The sequence below is a fragment of the Sceloporus undulatus genome, chromosome 5 (assembly GCF_019175285.1).
Source record: "Sceloporus undulatus isolate JIND9_A2432 ecotype Alabama chromosome 5, SceUnd_v1.1, whole genome shotgun sequence".
In the NCBI taxonomy this organism is placed as follows: domain Eukaryota; kingdom Metazoa; phylum Chordata; class Lepidosauria; order Squamata; family Phrynosomatidae; genus Sceloporus; species Sceloporus undulatus.
In genome coordinates this window covers 50,278,808-50,298,595 of record NC_056526.1, presented here as the reverse complement: position 1 = coordinate 50,298,595, position 19,788 = coordinate 50,278,808, and the positions used below count along the sequence as shown (strand labels likewise).

Sequence of the window (19,788 nt, the reverse complement as noted above, 5' to 3'; positions counted from 1 at the left end):
TTTTTTTTCCAACCACATTTTTTTCTGCTGCTAAGATAGCAAGAAACATCTGCCATGATCCATCCAAAATGAGACTCTTTTAAGTTGTGCTGAGTCTGTATTATCACTGAAATCAGTGGTACATAAAAGTGCTTAATATTTTCTGAAAAGTGACTGTTGCTTAATTCAGTTTTAGAACATTTCAGAATTTTAATAAGAGCTTGAAGGAATTAACAAAAGTACTCTGCCTTACTTCAAGTGTCACATATATTCATAACTCATGAGCTTACACGTTACCACTTAATTTCTTGGAATACATTTACAAAAAATGGTATTATCCCTTACATAGTTATAGAAATCCTAAATCCTTCAACATGGGAAAAGTAATCATCTTAAATATAGTGCACATGATCCTCATATATTAATTTGTAATATGCATCTTTATTATATTTGCATAGTGTATGGTCGCCCATTTGCTTCCCTGGCCTGTCTGTGGATGGCAAATAGAGGGGGGACAAAATGGGGTGTGCATTGCCATTCAAGCCAGTGGGCTTGAATATAGGTGAATTTCCGTTTTCACAAGGGGCTCTGGAATGGATCCCCCATGAAAATGGAGGGCAACTGTATGTGCTCTTTTGACTTAATTCCTCATCATGTGTGTATTTTCAAAATATGGAGTATGTGGCTATCTCCCTGCTATGGTCTGCTACTCTCTCTTCAATGGCATGATTTTAATTTTGTGTCTTCCCTCTAGGTTATCTAGCATTTTCTCCTCTGTTGCTGTTGGGGAGGGGAAGATGTTTGGACAGTGATTTTGAAGGATCAGAACAAAAGCTAGATCAATTTATTGGCAGATCAAGAATGGTAGCAACCCAAAGGGACCATGGCAGGTACATAGTCACAGTGAAATGGACAGAATAGACAGAAAAAGGATGTTGGGGCTAGGCATAGTACAGGAGCCTCCAGGCATATTTCTTCATCAGATGACTTGCTCAAACAATTGAATGAAGCCTGAAGTAACATATCTATTAATTCCAAAACTGTTTAATCTGACGTGCTTGAGAATTACAATACCTTTATTCATTGGCTATTTAGATGGTGTACCACAGGTTGCTGGTAGGTCCCTCTGCTCGAGAGTTGGACAAGTGAGTGAACATTAGGTGTGTTAAGAATATTCACACATTTTTTTGTCTATGGTCCAAAATGGAAAACTAAATAATAATAATAATAATAATAATAATAATAATAATAATAATAAACCAAATCACAGTGCAGAAATAATCTAGCTTTTTTCTCCCTATGTCCCTCCTCACTTCTGGTGGGACAGAAAAAGTGTCCAAAGAGTGGCTTTGTTCATGATAAATAATGTTATGGGTCCAAAACCCACTGCAGAAATAATCCAGTTTGAGATTGCTTTAACTGTCTTGGCTCAGTGCTAGGGAATCCTGGGAATTATAGTTTATTGTGGCACCAGAGCTCTCTGACAGAGAAGGCTAAATGTTTCACATTGGAATTAGTGTTGCTTCTGTATAATCCTTGATGGCAAAATCTCCATTCATCACAGGCTGCATTTGTTTAGCTGTGGCAATGAACTAGAGAGAACTTGTGATAGTCTTGCACATTCCATGCATTGTTTTTTGTCCTGGAAACCTGTGTTTCAGGATAAACACAAACAGAAGATTCTGCCTTGAAATAAAATAACAAGTGGCAACAAAAGTACAAGAGATTACGATTTTGTTTTCTTGCTGTGTCCTGATAACAGTTAAGCAAAACTAGGAATGGAAGCAAAATCAATATAAATGACCAGCACAAAAGTCAAAATGAATGATTTTACTGACCTTCTTCTAACCTTAGTATATATGAAAACAAAAGGAATCTGGAGATGTGCAAAAGTGCTTAAAATGATGTGGCAGTGAATTTTAGGCAGTGGAACTGCTGAGCTTAATATGTATTAGCATGAATACATGCTAATTTGTAGAACAGGTGTTTTTTAAGTGTCAGCAATTTAAATAGCACTGCTATTTGTATTTATTTTTTTACCTTTTAGACCAAACCCACTGAGAGCAGTTCGTTAATGTAATGTTCTTTTTTAAAAACAAAAACGGAAAAGGATGAATACTAATGCATAAAGATAGCTGAGGAGTTCCAACCCCCATTACATCTTCTAATATAGGATTGAAGTCTAATCATAAATTGTACATTTACATCTGAATTTTGATTAAACTTCTTTTTTATCCCTGTTTGAGGGAAGAGATGACTCATACATCTACGTTAAGCCCAACATCAATCATGATTACTGAGGCGAGGTTCCTTTTGAGAAGACTCCTTGTACATTTAAGTAGTGTTTCTTTCATAATGTCTTCAGCAGCATATTTTGCAAATAGAATCAATAGTAAACTTAATGTATTATTCTTCACCTGTTTTGCATGTCCAGTGTTTGCCTGTGGGAAGTTACACATCTGTACAGCCTGGCAGAAACTATTTTCGCTCTAATGATAGCTGCAATGTGTCCAATGTAACACTTGGCTCTATTGGGGATGAGGTGGTAATTGTCACATACCATTTCCATAACTTATTTATGTTCACTTCTAGAGAGAGATGTGTAACAACTGGGAAGCCAAACCTACAATTAACAACTTAGTCTGTATCCCAGGCTGTCAAAGCTAATGTGGATACATAAACTCTCTGAAAAGACAGATTCCTTTCATCATAAATGAATTGATGAATATAGAAGAATATAAAACACATGTTTTATTTTTGAAATAGTAAAGTGTAATGACTTCTGAGCAGAGAATGCAAGTTTTTGATCTAACTGTACCTTGAATTTACAATTAGAGGATAGAAGGGACAAGATATTCACTTTCTTTTACTGCATGGTGAGTTTAGGTCTCTGTTATAGCCATCATCTTCTGATAACCTAAGCTTCTTAAATATGGGCTGCAGAGGTGTCTTAGCTATACAGTATAACTGTGTGTGCTTGCTGAGAAATTCTGTGTATAAAAATTTGCATACATCTGGTAACTTTGTCAAATTATAGCTAATTCATGCCAGCAACATAAATTCTATCATGCAAATTAAAATAGTTGTGTAAAAGGCCAATAGGGGGTTAGTTTGGAATTGCTAACGAATCACAAATTTGAGCAACAGTGTTTGTCAGTTACTCATATTTCTTTTACATTTTAATTATAACCCATCAACTCCTAAGTGATTACTTCTAGGTTAGACTCATATGAATGTCATTGAAGGGTGTTTTAATTTAATGGATGCAGCAGAACATCTGTTTCTAAGGTTTAAAAGCCAATTAATATGGAAATTTATTGTAACAAAAAGTCCATAGAAAAAATATTTCTAACATTACTTGCACTATGCAGTTTATAATTGAAGAGATAATGTAGCTGTGATATTATATACTTTTGAGCTAATTTAATAATGCATTTTTTTTTCCAAAAATGAAAAGGCCACACATCATAATTTCAGTGGTTCTATTTTAGTGATCTCATTTATAGTGGTCACATAATTTGATTCTTTCTTTCTCTATTTTTGTTTGTAGCCGAGCAATCAAGACAAACCAGGATCTTCTTCCTGAAACGCCATGGACTCAGATATTTTACAATGACTTTTGGGGCACACTTCTTACTCACAGTGGGAGCCATAAGTCATACCGACCTCTCTGCACACTCTCTTTTCGCATTAACCATGCCATTGGAGGAATGGACCCTTGGAGTTACCACTTTGTAAATGTACTCTTACATGCTGCAGTCACAGGCCTTTTTACCAATTTTTCCCGAATACTCTTTGGCGATGGTTACTGGACCTTACTTGCTGGCCTGCTGTTTGCTTCCCATCCCATCCATACGGAAGCAGTGGCAGGAATTGTGGGAAGAGCTGACATTGGAGCTTGCTTTTTCTTTCTGCTCTCCTTAGTATGTTACATTAAACACTGCTGGACAAGAAGCTATTCAGAAGGTACCTGGGGCTGGATCTTGGGTTCAGGACTCTGTGCCACTTGTAGTATGCTGTGGAAGGAGCAAGGAGTGACTGTTCTAGCAGTGTCAGCAGTTTATGATGTCTTTGTATTTCACAGACTAAAAATGCACCAAATCATACCTGCTGTCTATAAGGTAAGTGATATTTGCACCTCACAAGTATTAGTTTGTATACTAGATGGATAAATAGTTCCTCACTCCACCACCTACCATGCCCAGAGACTGTGTAGTAGAAATATAGTTGAATCCATTCAGCAATATTTTTTCTTAAACATGATATTTTGGCATTTATACTCACACTATGTATCAAGTACTTTTCAACAAATTCTATTTGGGCTTTTTGTTTGTTTGTCTTAGCATTCTAACAAAGGATATACTGTACATAGGTAACTATAAATGGATCTCATGTATAAATCAAGGGCAGGTTTGGGGGCCAAAATAATGTTGTTGTTTTTAATTTGACCCATGGATATGTTGAGGGTTAAACATAGGAACAAAGCAGATGGGTCAAAAAGAGAGGCCAGAGGCCGCTTTGACCTCAAACAATCGGACCACGGTGACCTGATAGCCTGCTCCTGAAGCGGGTTGCTGCTGTGGTCTCAAACAGGTCTCTAGCAGGAACAGCTTTTTGCCACTCCTTTTTCTGGCAGCTTTGGGCTGCATTAGCCAGTCTCAGAGTAGCTTCTGGACACTCCTGGGGTGTGCGTCATCTAAATACCATACCCCTGAAGTGACTGGAAGCTGCCTTATTTGGCCCATCTGTTTTGGGCCATTTGGGGCATGTAATGAAGAATGTAAAGGATGAAGCAAAGGAAAAGAATGCCAAAGAATTTATAAAATTTACGCAGGCATAACTGTTTGTGTTCATAGTAAAGACTAAATGGATGAGAAGGTAGAATGGGTTGGTGCTTGTATTAGGAGCTCCAAAGAGGGATTAAGCTCTTACCTTTCACCATGGGATAGCTCTTTTTTTTTTTTTTTTAATAAGAGTTAAAGTACAGTACTTACGCTGAACCAGGGATAGTTCAACCAAGGTTTCTGTGGTCAGTTTTTTGGCTAAAATGTCTAGATTTATGCCAGCATTGTGTAATGGTTTGAGTGTTGGACTAGGAGACCAGGGTTTGAATCTAGACTCAGCCATGGAAACCCACTAGGTGACCTTATACAAGCCACTGTCTCAAAGACTCAGAAGGAGGCAAAGGCAAACCCTGTCTGGACTATTTTTTCCAAGAAAACCCTATGATATGTTCATCCTACGGTCACCGTAAATTGGAAATGACGAGAAGCAACACAACAACAACAACCAACATACCTGAATATATACAGTATCTGCTTAACATGTATAAACATCTCAGCCTTTAGTAAGCACTGATTTCTATATGACATAAAACTATTCACATATAGCTTTGACATGTGTTTGCTTTCTTTCTACCAAGCTCATTAGATTTCTTTGGCGTAGATTCAGGATTCTTGTGCACTGCATGATAACTTCACCATGGAGCAAGAACCAGGGTATTATATTGACATTCATTTCACCCTAATGAGTGCTGAAGAGTGATACAGCAAAATCTGATGATCATGGAAGCAAACTGCTGAAAAAAAATGTTAAGCTGGTTATAGAACAAAACAGGTGGCTGTAGCCTTAGAGGTATGAAGTTGCAAAATCTATCACTTTGGACCACAAATTTCAGAATCCCCTCCCAGCCATCATGGCTGCTGGCTTTGTGGTATTGTGGTTCCCAAAGGCAGTTTTTCAAAGCTCTTGAATTCATCCTTAAACTATGTGTCACTTTGGCTTTTAAAAATCCAGTGGTTTTATCAATGTATGAAATTGTATTTGTGCTTTAAATTATATTATTTTAGTTAATATTATATATTCACTTAATTTATATTTTACTTTTCTCCCAGCACAGAAGTAAAAGTGGCTTACAAGACATTTAAACAAACATTGGCGGGATACAGACTGCCCCAAAAGGGCAGTCTCCTGCCGCCCTGGTTTTCTGCATGAGGGAGCCGCAGTGGACAAACCATGTGGCTCCCTTGTGCAGCAAAAAGAACCTGCAAAAGCGGGTTCTTTCTGCGGTGCGGTTGTGATGCCACAAGGCGCCAATGGTGCACTTGCAGTGACACAAGGGCGCCGAGACGTCCGGATGCTAGGCATCCGTCATGTCAAAATGGCTGCACCCATATGTACAGGGTGCCACCATTTTGACACCTTTGTCACGTGCAAGGGGCGAGAGGCGTCTGAAAACACTGCCCCTTGCACGTCATGACAGCACCCCATAGGGCCCTTCTAGCCAGCACCATTGGCCATTAATAGTGAATTCATAGCGTAGTACTGTGGAAGCATGATTGCAAGAGTGTAGTAACAGTTTTCAAATCTATTTTTTTCATTTTGAATTGAAGCAAAAAGTCCATGCTGTGTTTAGATGGGTTAGTTTGCCAAAAGATCTAAAAGTGCAAGTGCATGTAACTAGATTGTTTTGTAAATCCATGTATCCTGTGTGATATTTACATGTCAGCAGCAAAGACCGACAAAAATTGTATGGCTGTGTCAACATGAAGGAAAAAATTCAGCAAGTGAATGAGCTTTGAAGAGAGTGGTAATTATAAAAACAACACAGATTTAAAGGTCTAACTTTTTTCTGTTGTAATACCCAGCCTGAGAACAGGCCCATTAATCAACTTTGCAAATTCCCGTATTCTGTCCAATTAGTACTGAAAAGCTATTTTAAGTCTTTGTGTTCTGTGTTTGCCTCATCACCCTCTCCACATTTTCATGTGGGGCAAAAGCCATGACAATATTTTTGATTTAAAATGCATTGAAATTGGCTCTTTTATTGCATATGGTATTAATTTAGCACACTATTACAGTGCTAGCTATTATGTATTATATGTTAAAACCACTGTTACAGAAAGTTGCTGGTGTGAATAAATTCCATGGAGTTTGATAAAATGTAGTGACATTTTACATAATGTGATATGGTAAGATGGAAATATTCCTTAATAAATTAAAATTTGTTTCTTTATTTCCTCTTCTGTTTTAAAATGGGATATCTTTTTTTTTTTTCCTTGTGTGGAATTGGATTTTAGTTATCTGTAGCATGAAATGTGTCACACATATGAAAACAAGCTGCCTTTATCTGATATTGTACACAGTGTATATTTAATGAAATTGGTGGAAATTCACTTTTACTTTAAGGCGACTATGGAAATCTAATGTCATGGTTAACAGTTTACCTTTAAATTAAAAAAATACACCACCAAATCCTCTCATACTTAGCATAAGATTACTTGAAGTATGTAGAGCTCAGTTTGCTACTTGTCCAAAAGTCTGTATTTCTCAAAGGAAATGAGAATTTGAGAATGTGGAGCCAACTGTCCCTAATGAAGGAAAATTAAATTACTTGAAATACATGTAAGAAGAATAACCTAAAAATATAACTGCTAATTCTTAACATAGGTTCTAGTTCTAAGATTTTTTTTTTCATGACAATAGTTAATGGCTTAGGGTAAAACAATCAGTCCAAACAACTGGAATAAAATAACTGATAGGTTTAAAATTATCTGCTCACCTTTTTGCATCACTTGTCAGATCAATTTCTTTTCAGTTAGGCTTTTCTAAATGTTTTTCTTATGGTATCACAAAATCTTAACAGTATAACAACAACAAATGCTAACACATCATTTATAAAATCCCCTAGACTGAATGAAAAAGTATGTTTCAGAAATTTATCTTTTAAATGTATCACTGGGGATTTTGGGTCTTCATTTCTGATTCTACCAGCAGATGCTCAGACACTTGTAAGGATCCCATTCCAACAATACTTTGTAATCATGATTAGAGAACGACTGGTTCCTAGCAATGTGGCCTGACCTCTTGCCAATTCTACTACCTACACATAAGTGTTTTGAGACAAATCTATGCACACAAGTGCACTAAACTGTTAAACATGGCTTTTGTGTGTGCTGCGGTTTTTTTACACTTTGAAGAGATTAATAAAGGGTTGGGAGCATAACTGATTACTCCCTTGTGGAGTTCTTCTATTCAGGGTTATTCGACTGAGAATTAATTTCCCCAGCATTTATATCTCATTATAAAACGTGTGAAAGTCTGAACAAATATTTGCATTTATTTGCACCCTGCAGCTTCTTTTCTTCTAGAGGACAACAGGTGCTATGTAATTAAAAAGAACCATGTAAGTGCAATGCTTAGTAGGTAGGTCAAATGTCTAGAGAGATTCAGGTCAAGATTATTCATCTTTTATACAGTATGTGAGTGTTAGTTTTCTTATTTGAAGGCATTATGCCAAAAAGCTAGACAGGAAGAGAAGAACAACATAGAAAGAACAACATAGAAAGAAAGGGAGTTATCCCTAAAGGCATCTATAGGTATCCCTATAGGCATCTATCAATACAGTCCAAATGTAGCATTTAGTCTCTTAACCTGGGACTGTTGAAAGAAGGTTGCAGTCTTATCTGCTCCTCTTCCTTTCTCCTCCTCACTGTAATAATATATCTGCTCCGGTGGTAACCATGGATAATCAAAAATAAACAGTGAGGTAACCACTCTTTTTGAGATATGTTATGTGCCTTCAAGCTGACTCTTAATTTATGGTGACTCTGTCCTAGGATTTTCTTCATGAGATTTATTCAGAGGAGGTTTGCTATTTCCTTCCTCTGAAGTTGAGACAATGTGGAAAATTACCTAGGGTTACCCAGTGGTTTTCCATGGCTGAGCAGAGATCAAAACTTGAAGTCCATGAGTCCTAGTGCATTGCTCAAACCACCCCACCATGGTGGGTCTATTTTATGGTTTATTGTAATACATAGTGGGTTGGACTGGATGGCCCTTGTGGACTCTTCCAACTCTATTATTCTCTTATTCTATGATTTTATAGTGTTTTATTATATTGAGCTCATATTTGTCATTCTATTGCCCATGAATAACTATGGGAGCATGTGTTATTAAGCTGCCTTCCAATTTTTTTAAAAAATATATTAAAATGGTTTTGTAAAGTGCCAGTTGTGCCAGTTATCTTTTGCCAACAATTCTCATCAGTCAACTCCACTCATTGGCGAGAGATTGTGTGACTAGTGATTCAAATCTGGAGGCCTCTAGTTGCCCACTCCTGGATTAAAAGAGAGAGTAAAAGTATTTTAAATGAATAAATACCGTATTATTGTTGTTTATTTGCTGCTGTTCAAAAACAACTGTTTGCATTAAGCAGCTTTTATTTTATTTTATTGTGTTAGGTTTAGATTGTACTTCTGTTCTGTGTATTTGATTGACATTTTATGTAAGCCATTCTATGTAGTTTTATAGTTGAGAATTGACTATAAATGGATGAACAATAATTTATTTTCTCATATATTTTCCTTTTTCTGTAAACATCCTTTTAGCTAGGATTGTAAAAGTGACAAATTTAGGCTTTTGTTAGTTTAACAGGAATAACAATATACACTGTTTTTCAAGTAAATAATAATCAGATCAAGAAATGCCTTGAGATGGGTCAAATGGATAGGAAGGAAGGGTAAGTTGGCCCATTTATTCTGCAAAGTTGCAATAGTTAAAATATTTATATTTTCTGTTATATTTGTATCCTTGATGTCAAGGCATAAGCTTCAAGTTGTCAAAAATTTATTCTTAAGTAACAGCAAAGAAAAGAAAACATTTGGATGTCATTTAGAGTTTGCCTGGAGTTCAGTTACACTCAAGATTGAAGTGAGATTGTAAATTACTTGTATAGAGGATGCTAGATGATGCTTGTCATGTTGATGTTACATACCAGTAGCCAAACAGCGTGTGGGAGAGAGGGAGTTTCGTCTGCAGTATTTTAATGTTCAAGGTATCTTTCAGATGGATTCCCATCCTATACAATAATTTATGGGTTACTTTTATATTGTTGTTACTATTGTATGCCTTCAAGTTGTTTCCACTTTATGGTAACCTAACATGGAGTTTTCTGTGGCTGAGATTGTTACTTGCCTAAGGTCACCCAATGGCTGAGCAGGAATGGCTGAGCAGGAATTCTCACTCTGGTCTACAAAATCAATAGCCCAACACTTAAACCACTACATCATACTGGCTCTCACATCCTGAACACTGATACATTACCAGTGCTCAGATCACTACTGACTCTGTATGTTACTGACACTAAAATACGACAGGATTGAAGAACACAGGAAAGTACATATTTTAGGGAACTGTTATTTCATGACAATTACTGCCAAAACGTAAGCCCCAAATGTTCAAAGAGATAATATTTTAACTAAAAACTGTTAGACAGTACGTATATATTGGAATGATTTTCTAGATGTTTAGGACTAAAAAGAATGTTTATTACTAACTTTGCAGCATAATATCTTCCCCTTCCATTTGCCTTCAGTGCTCTGGGCTGCTTTAAGTCTGGCCCTCAGAGGTTTCACTGCTTCTCATGGGCAGCACATGGCAGAACAGATTCTTCCTCCCAGTCCTGCAATAGACTGTTAGATACTATATCCTTCAGAGAAACACTTTTTTGAATACTTACCACAAATGGAAATTAATTCATGTATTTTATACTTCATATATAATTTCAAGCATTTAAATTTGATTTCTTAAGGAATTCTTAGAGTAGCTGTATAAAATCAGATGTTGTCAAGTTGTGTTTGACTATAGCTCCTCTAATCCATTGGTAGCCTGGCCAGTGGCTGGAAATGATGAAAATGCATTTTTAATGTGGATAATTTTTCATTAGAATTTTAAAAATTATATTGTGTCATCTTTTTTATATTTGTACAAGACATTTTCAGTGCAAAGTTTTACATCAGCACAGCTCTCAAAAAAACTGGGTTTCCTAAACATTATTTCAAACCCGTGTGTAATAAAGCAGTAGGAGACTGCTTTTGAAACATGATTCATAGTTTGCTTTTTGTTCTAAATAAAGAGACATTGCTGTAAAAAAATTGGTCTATGAAGAATGTAAAATGAAGTGAGTTGGGAAGAAGAGGGGTCAGAGGTGCAAGATGGGGAAAATATAAACACCAATAATCACAGTTTATAAATTGACAATGGCTTTGTGTGTAATAAGAGATGAAAGACTGTAGATGAGACTAATAGAATGCCAGGGAAACTAAAAAAAAAAGCAGATTTTTTGTTGCTACATTTTCCATTTTGCACAGTTCAGAAGGCTTTCTCAAGATTTTGTTTCTTGACTGCACTTTCTGAGTACAGTAGTCTGTAGCAAGGAAAGGGAAATGCTTTCTCCAGATATCATGGAGTGTATAGCTGACAAAGGTGTGCATATATGTGGTTGATTAGAGTGCCATGGCACTTTGTGTTTGAGTGGCAGAGATGCAATCAGTGGCAAGAAACAGAACTCCTTATCTACTCCATTTGCAAACACCATTTTGTTTTATTGATGTATACTGGTTAATATGATCATTAGCTGTAGAGCTCCAGCATGGAAATGCAAATTCAGAAAGACACTAGGCTCTTTCTTTACATGGGGGATCCATGGGGGAGACCCCCCCCCCGCATAAGGGAAATATCATGAATGCTTGAGTCCCATTGAATACAATGGGGCTTGTGGCATTCATGCCATTGCCACTACCTGCTCACGGCTTTAAGTATAAACCTTTCCTTCAGACCTGTACCCTGTCATTTAGACTTTTGTCTTGTATTGCGCTTGTATGCAAACCACTCCTATCTCAGCTGTCTGGTATCAATATATTGTTAGTAAGGAGGATTGAATAAGTATTGTTCAGTAGCAAAAATACAGTATAAACTGTTCCTTTAGAGCAACAGCAGAAACCGTGTGGCCCTTCAGATGTTGCTGAACTGTACCTGACAGTATTCCTCACAATTAGCTATACTTTCTGAAGCTGCTGGAAGTTGCAGTCTGACAGCATCTGGGTGTGAGCACACAGTTTTCACCCCCTGTCATAAAATTACACATACTTTAAGGGGAGTCAGAGATGATACCAATCTCCCGTCTCTTTTCTAAAGTATTCTGTGATATCCAAGGATAGACTGTGACATTTGGGGCAAAATAGATGGCCCCGAAGGAGCGGTGTCCTGTCTCCCGTTTGATCACCAATCGGATGCCACAGCCCCGACCTGGCATTTTCCCAGCTCAAAAAGAAGTGGCAGAAAGCTGCTCCATTTTGAGCCTGGAAAAAGCTGGCTTTGCCATGGCAGCGGTGGCTTTTCAGCTTTTCTGTGGTGTGGTGCAAGTAAACACTGCGCCATGTAAATGCCGTAAAGTTGCTACACATGCGGTCATCCGTGTGGCTTCCCAGTGGCCTGTAGGCATGTGCTGTCTGAATGCCAGACTGCCAGGAAGCCAGCTCTTACTGCTGGTCTGTTTTGCCCCTAAGATATTATTAATTGTTATTATTATGTGGATGAGCAGTAACTGTTTCCCTCTCTTCTGTAGACCAGAAATTTATACCCCTATTCTTGTTAACCATAATTTACTGTTATACCTCACTATAAAGCACAAAGGAGAGTCAGATAGAAGTGAATCATCAAGCTTTTTCATCTTCTGTGGGTTAACATTAATTGCATTTAAAGGCCTTGCTTTAATTGCATATCAATCCCATATTAGACTGTTATAATCAAAACAGTTTAAAGAAAATAAAGGTGTGTGAAGTATTTATGTGCAAACCCTTTTTCTGATAATGAAAATAAAGCCCTGTACTGAGTGTGTGTTTAGGGGCAGATACTCTTATAATTCTGTGTTGCATTTATGAGCTGCTGTTGTGGGTCTTTAATTAACTTGGAAGGAACTGCTATCCTCACTTTTGAAAAAGCATCTTTTTAATATGGCCATGCATGTTATGCTAACAAATGTGTTATGGTATCAACTGTTGGTATAAGCTTCTTAACTATTCAAGGAGGAGATGGATTCACTCTGACATTGCAACAAGAAAGCCTCAAGCCTGTATATAGTTGTCTCAGCAGCACTGAACAGCAGAAAGTACCCTTTAACATAAAGGGGAAAAAAAAGTCTAAATAGTAACAGGGAAGACATTCTCAGTGGCTGTCACACATCTGAGAAGCAGCCTTTTTTGGCCATTTACTTAAGCTAGCAAATAATTATTTTCCAGTTTTATAAAACTGCTTAAAATTTTGGGTGACTATAAGCAGCTAAAATCTTTGCATATCAAGCTGAAGTGTTCATTTGAAATCTTTTTTAAAAAATGTTTTATCCAGCTCTAGCTTATGGGATTTGATGGTCCAGAAATAAGCACATTATGTTGATTCCTTAAATTGTAGTGGGACTGAGCATAAAATGAAAAAGAAAAAAAAAGATTCAGTAGCACACATCTGTACGCACAGCATAACTTCTCTCTTGTTGGCTTTGGTAACTAAAAAGTTCTGAACCTTAGCAAGTAATGGGAACATTGAATCCACGTTTATAAGCCAGGAATGGCAATATTCAAGCACACACTTGATGGGATGTAAGTGGGAAAGTAGCAATTCTAACTGGAGAAGAATAGACCCCAGCTGCATCCTCTGGAATTGATAACGCATAGGCTACAGGTTCATTGAAGTGAGCACAGCCCTGAGCATTTTTATTTACAGGTTCATTGAAGTGAGCACATCCCTGAGCATTTTTATTTACAAATATTGGTCACAAACAGCTGGGTGGTATATGCCTTCTTCTCTTGCACCAGAACATACTTGCTCTTTAATTACTCTGCCTCCGCTCCACAAAAAAAAAAAAAAAACCCATCCCAAATTGTGTAAATTGAGGGATGGCAAAAAAGGATTATTTTCTACTGTCACTGCTATGAAATAAGGGCCATCCGCTTGTTCAGTTAAACTCTGAATTATTTTATCAAGATTAATCCCCCCACTCCTTCCATCATCTCACTCTTCCTTCACTTCCACCAGGGTTCTACTCAAAGAAAGAGAGTGCTAGGGAGCAGTTGTGTCAACTACCCCAAGTGTTTTTCTTTCCAAAAGCCAAATAGAACTTCTGGCTATCGGCAAACCATCCAGATTGGTTCTTATTTTGAAAGGCCCAGTAACTGTGCATGACAGTGAAGCAATAGATATTTAGCTTCTCTACAACAAGTTCATTTTCATCTTATAGTCCAGAGCATGCCCTACAGAATGAGTGGGGCCAGATTCCAAATTAGACATGCCTGTGATTGCCATCATGACCATGAAATCCTGCAGCAGAGATGTTGGAAGTCTCCCAGTGTGTCAAGCCAAGAGGAATCCATCACCAGTTTTTAGACAATTCTGGTTAACTCAGGAGGAAGGTTGAGGAATATGGCACCTAGAGTTCACCAAGAGAATTCAATTTCTGCTCTAGGAACCCATCTTTGAACATACATGCTCCAGCTGGAAGGCTTTAGGACAGAGACCGTGGTCAGCATGAAGGACTCCTGATTCCATGTTCTCTGGGTGTCATCTGCTACAGTATACATAAATCAAATGGTCAGAGTGAGGAGAGATTTGTCTTCCGCCTTATTCCACTCTGTCTGCATGTATTAGACACAGATCCCAATAGCTGTTGTTTTCCTATTCATTGACTCTGGCATTTAAGAGTAATTTTTATCAATGGTAGCATATGTGTGGCCATTAGGAACTGGGCTAAATGTGTAAAATATACAAAAGATAATTTACAGAAATGCATAAGTTTTCACCTGGGATGAATTTACTGTATATTGAGATGAATCACCACTTACTAAGCAACTTCCTTGTTGGCTTTTTCTGAGTTTGACCTGGAGAAGCTGGAACATCTGATAAAACACCACCCATCTTTTCTCAGCAGGCATTCAAATGTTGAAAACTAATCTAGGGGATGATTGACAGCTTGATGAAAGTTCTTCAGCTGGAGCATGATGGCTAAATGAGACAGAATTCCCATTAGACACATACCTTTAGGAGCTTATACAATTACTGCAATCTGCAGTATAAATTGTCTAATCTCATGAGTTTGGCTATTAGCAAAACAAGGATGGATGCATGATGTCTTTTAAGAGTGACAGAATGGTCTTGTGTAATTTACCACACAGAAATGAGCTGCAGTAATTGCAAAAGACCATGTCAGATCAGAGGATTACTCTAGATCATTAAAGCAAGTTGCTCTTACTAGCCACCTCTTAATTTATTACAGAATATAATGATTACAGAAAACTGAAGCAGAGGCAGACATAGCAGTTCTGAATTAACTAAAGATGAAGTGAAACAAGGTTAAATTACTCTCCGTATGGATCATGCTATGACAAATGTAACAAGATCAATTATGGTAAGTGTTGTACGTTACACAGATACACACTGGATCCAGGCCTTAAATTCCCTGTCCTGTTACAAATTATTTATTAGAGATGTCAATGTGACAACCTGTTTAATAAAGTACATGATATTTTATCACACACTGATAACATTTGTGTATACAGTAGTCCCTTGCTTACATCCCAGTCTTTTCAATGGGTGTGCGTGCATGGTCGTGCTCACGTCCATGCATGCAGCAGCATGCACATGTGCCCATTGAAAAAGATGGGTCTTGCCATCCAACGGAAGCAGAGATCTGTAGATGGCAAGTCTACAGTTGGTGCAGGTGTGTTGTATTCTTTTGGCATGTACTGTCTAATAAACATTTCTTGATGGTTTGATTTTGTGTCGTCTTGATCCTGAAGATAAGTTTAGAATCAGTGAGTCTTAGATGTTAGAGAGTTAGAATTGACTAGATATTGCCAGGTTTTTGTTTGTTTGTTCATTTTTAAAAACAGTAGGATACAGTAAGTTCTCTTGTTTTAGAAGTTTTCTCTATTGGAATTTGTGGCAGGTGTTGTAATATTTCCATGGTCATTTCTTTATTAAAAATGTACATATGTATTGTAGATTGTGTATGCATGCAGTAGAAACAGTTGTTTATTTTTCCTTTTCCCCCCCCTACATGGGTGAACTTTAAGTTAGGATGGTCTCCATTTTCACTATTGTGTTCACTTTTTCATGTTCACACTGTAGATTTAAAAGGTCATATGATGCTGTCTTTAGTAAGGTGCAAGATTTATTAAACAACGTTGCTGAATCAAAATAAACTATTATCCATTACAGTTTGGCCTTGAGGAGGGAACAAAATGCATCTAAGCTATAGCAGTGGAAGCAGCTCATACATAGCAAATTCACTGCAAATATTGTAGTAAAAACCAAAAGAAAAAGAAAAAAGGTTAGAGTATTTTGGAGCACAGTTAGAACTTTCTGTTGTTGTTTTTTCTCTCCAAAAAATCTTGTTTTGTACTAATACTGTAAGCTTACAAATGCCCATGTTTTGTAACATTAACTGTGTTCTTTCTGCTTCATATTGACAATTTGGATAATTTTTAATCTATACCTGTAAAGAAGCTCTGTGGAGTGAAATTATTTATATTTGGATATGCTAGCCACCAAGAATATAGCTAGAGTATAGTCAGTGTTGGCTTTATTTACTCAGTAGTGGGTTTTTTAAAACCATTCTCCCCCATGGAGAAAGTAGTGACTGAGCAGAGTTGTCCTCTTATTTGTTTGAATTCTTACCTGGTTTTCCCCTCTGTTCTTTGCATTGACAGAGTGATAAGGTGATGCACCTTCAAGTCATTTTCAACTTATAGCGACCCTAAGGTGAACCTATCATGAGGTTTTATTGGCAAGATTTGTTCAGGGGAGGTTTAACATTGCTTTCTCTTGAGGCTGAGAGAGTGTGATTTAACCAAGGTTGCCCAGTGGGTTTCATGGGTGAGATGGGAATCAAACGCTAGTCTCCAGACTCAACACTCAAACCACTATGCCACACTGACTCCCAGCGTGGTGTGTATACACAAACACACACACACTCCACATGAGGAGAGGAAGAGGCAAACTATAGTGTGCCTTGGGCACTGTGCAAAGCTGAATCCAGCTGTGTTCCCAGTGCAGATAGTAGGAGAAGTGTCTGGGAAATAACCCAACTACCTGGATTTGGGGTGGAGAAGGTCATTAATCTATATGAGCTTAGATAAGCATGCAAAAATGGGTACATATTTATGGGTTTGAATTATAAACATCAGAGTGTCCTTCTTTGAGTGTCATGAACTCCCTACCAGCTTGCCTGCTAACTGATTTTCAGCATCACAAGTAATGGAAATAATCTTCTTTTCTCCCCAGCTGGTTCTCAGCTTGGTCCTTTAACCTTTTGCTTCCTATTCAATCTTTCCAGCAAAGTTCTGTGTTCAGCCATACAAGACTTCTTTGTAATAAAAGACAGAGCACCAAACTTCTCAGCTTGTCATTTCCTTTTGAGCTGCATGATTACCCTTTTGCTGTACCTTAAGCTCTACTTTAAGTCCCTTTGGAAATTATAACCAGTGCAACAAACTGCGAATATGAACTCAAAAGGGACAGCCAACAAACAGACTCTTTGGATCACTGAGTGAGGATATGTGTTTTGTTTTCTAAAGTTAGGCTTGGTGGCTTTCTTTTATTGTACCTTTCCAACTGCAATTTCCCGCTTTGTTTCTGATGCTTTTTGAATGTCTTCAATAAGAATGTATTTAGATGTCTGCTGAAGTATGCTTAGAATCTAAAGTAAATATGTAGCACAAAAATATTGCAGTTCAAGAGAAAAATAAATGACAGTATTTAGCTAACTTCTAAAATTTTGAGATCTATTTCTGTATACTCTTTCTTTTGCTGGGAACCACTTGGAAAACAATTTATGCACTCCCAGGCTGACTGCTGGCAACTTATCAGCTATCATTTCACCTTTTTATTTTCTGTTACATGAACATATTTTGATCTGTCTCTGAACTTCCTGAATGAGGATGTTGCATTGGTATGAGGTAGTGTTTAAAAATTGGAAGAGTGTAGACAAATGTACACATGATGACGGTGGTATTATTTTTAGACATGTGTGTGTTTTGTATTGAAGGAAGGTGAATTCCCAAAAGCAGGGAACTAGACTTTTCCCCTCACGGCAACAACTCTTCATCATTATTTAGTAGCCTGAATTCATTAAAATAAAAACAGGAAAGTAGTTTCCATAATGAAAGCATTGTGACTTCTATCTTATTTATCATCTTTTCATGTTTATCTATGTGTTTTTCTTTGTTTCCTTTGGTAACATTGAGTAAGGAAGCATCAGTGGAAGAATACAATTATAAATATCTGAATTGGTATCTTGGCTAGAGGTAGTATTGTTTCAGTTCTTCCACTATTGCCCCCCCCTCCTCCTCCTCCTTGTTTGCATTCAAGTCATTTCTGACTTATGGTGACTGTAAGGTGAACATATAATGGGGTTTTCTTGGCAAGACTTCTTCAATGGGGGTTTGCCCTTGCCTTCATCAAAGGATGAGAGAGTATGACTTGCCTAAGCTCACCAGAACCCTACTCCAATACTCAAACTACTACATTATGCTGGCTGATTGCCTACTTTACCTTACACAAAATATACATGAGGTCTCTGTGTTATCAGCAGAAACTTTTTAAAACAGCATATGATCCATGAATAAAAACAAAATGCAGGTTTGAGTAAATGGATCACTCTTATGTTGCAGTGTTATAAGGCAAACAGAATATAAGACATACAGAAGCCTTGTTTGCCTTCAGGCAAGAGTAAGTCACACAGCTGCACAGTACCCACAAGGACTATGGGTACATAAAGGACCCATGAGACTATATGACTTAGTTGATTGGACTTAAGTTTCCTTCAGTAAAATAGAATTTGGAACTGGTTTGAACTGTACATATGCAAACATCCTGAGGCCAAGAACTTTTATACTTTGAGTGTATCATAAATACATGCCAGCATAGTTACACTGGATTCCACAGAACAAGTGCCATAGCCCTGTGCCAGACCAAGTGCCAGTGATTTATTGGTCAGTGATCCATTAATTCTCCACAGTCCATGTGAACACTGTGTGGGTCTTGTGTACTTTCAAAATGATGTGCTGTATTAATTTAGACAAGATCCCGAGGTGCAAAATTATACAGCTGAACACTGAAGTTAGGATTGCCTGTGTCATCGTAATTCCCATCATTATGTACGGGTGTGAGAGCTCAAGGGTAAAGAAAGCTGACAGGAAAAAAAAAATCAGTTCTTTTGTGATGTGCTGGAGAAGAGTTCTGCAGATACCATGGATGACTAAAAAGACCAAAAAAAAGCCCAGATTACTAAATTAAGACTGTTGTACTTTGCATATATCAGAAGACATGACTCACTAAAAAGACAATAATACTTGGCAAGGCAGTAGGCAATGAGGAAGACCTTATTCCATATGGATATACTCATTCAAGGAAGCCATGACCCCGAGTCTGCTAGATCTGAACAGGGCTGTTGATGATAGGGTTGTCATGGAGGTCTCTTATTCATAGGGTCACCATAAATCGCAATCAACTTGAAGGCAGTTAACAACAACAACAATATTGGTCTAGTGGAGTGCCTAACAGGATTCTAGCACAAAGCTTTTAGAAACATGGAAACTGACCTTGGACCAGATCAGACTGTTTGACTAGGCTCTTGTGTGATTGGCAACATGTTTTTAACATCCAGAGAGACCCTTCTTATCACCTGCTACCTAATCCTTTCAACTGGGAGTGCCAGGGCCTTATATCTAGGACCTTCTGTAACAAAGCATATGTACTATCATCTGCCTATGGCCTCTGTGTTCTTTTTTTTTTAATGCCACTTTCAAATAGTTGGGGAATCATATTACACATGGGCAGAGCTCTTAACATCTGCAGCATTTGTAGGCATCATATAGAAGACAGGCCAGAAGTGGCAAAATGTTTATACATTCATTACAACCCAAAATGAAACTCCTAGAGGATGCCTGCTTCATTTTCAGTCATAAAATGCAAGGCTTG

At 37.6% G+C, this 19,788-nt stretch overlaps 1 protein-coding gene across 3 annotated transcripts in view; it reads left to right on the top strand.

Moving 5' to 3' along the window:
* The window catches only part of TMTC2 (transmembrane O-mannosyltransferase targeting cadherins 2), a 231,758-nt gene that overhangs the window by 106,190 nt on the left and 105,780 nt on the right, over positions 1 to 19,788 (top strand). For 2 of the 3 annotated variants that reach the window (XR_006104119.1, XM_042469024.1), the window contains exon 2: positions 3,530 to 4,100. The exons of the other annotated variant lie outside the window; for it this stretch is intronic. Coding sequence is in view for 1 of the 2 variants with exons in the window: in XM_042469024.1 (XP_042324958.1) it covers positions 3,530 to 4,100 (571 nt within the window). In the remaining variant the exon portion in view is untranslated. The remainder of the gene's footprint in view (positions 1 to 3,529; positions 4,101 to 19,788) is intronic. 3 annotated transcript variants of the gene reach the window in all.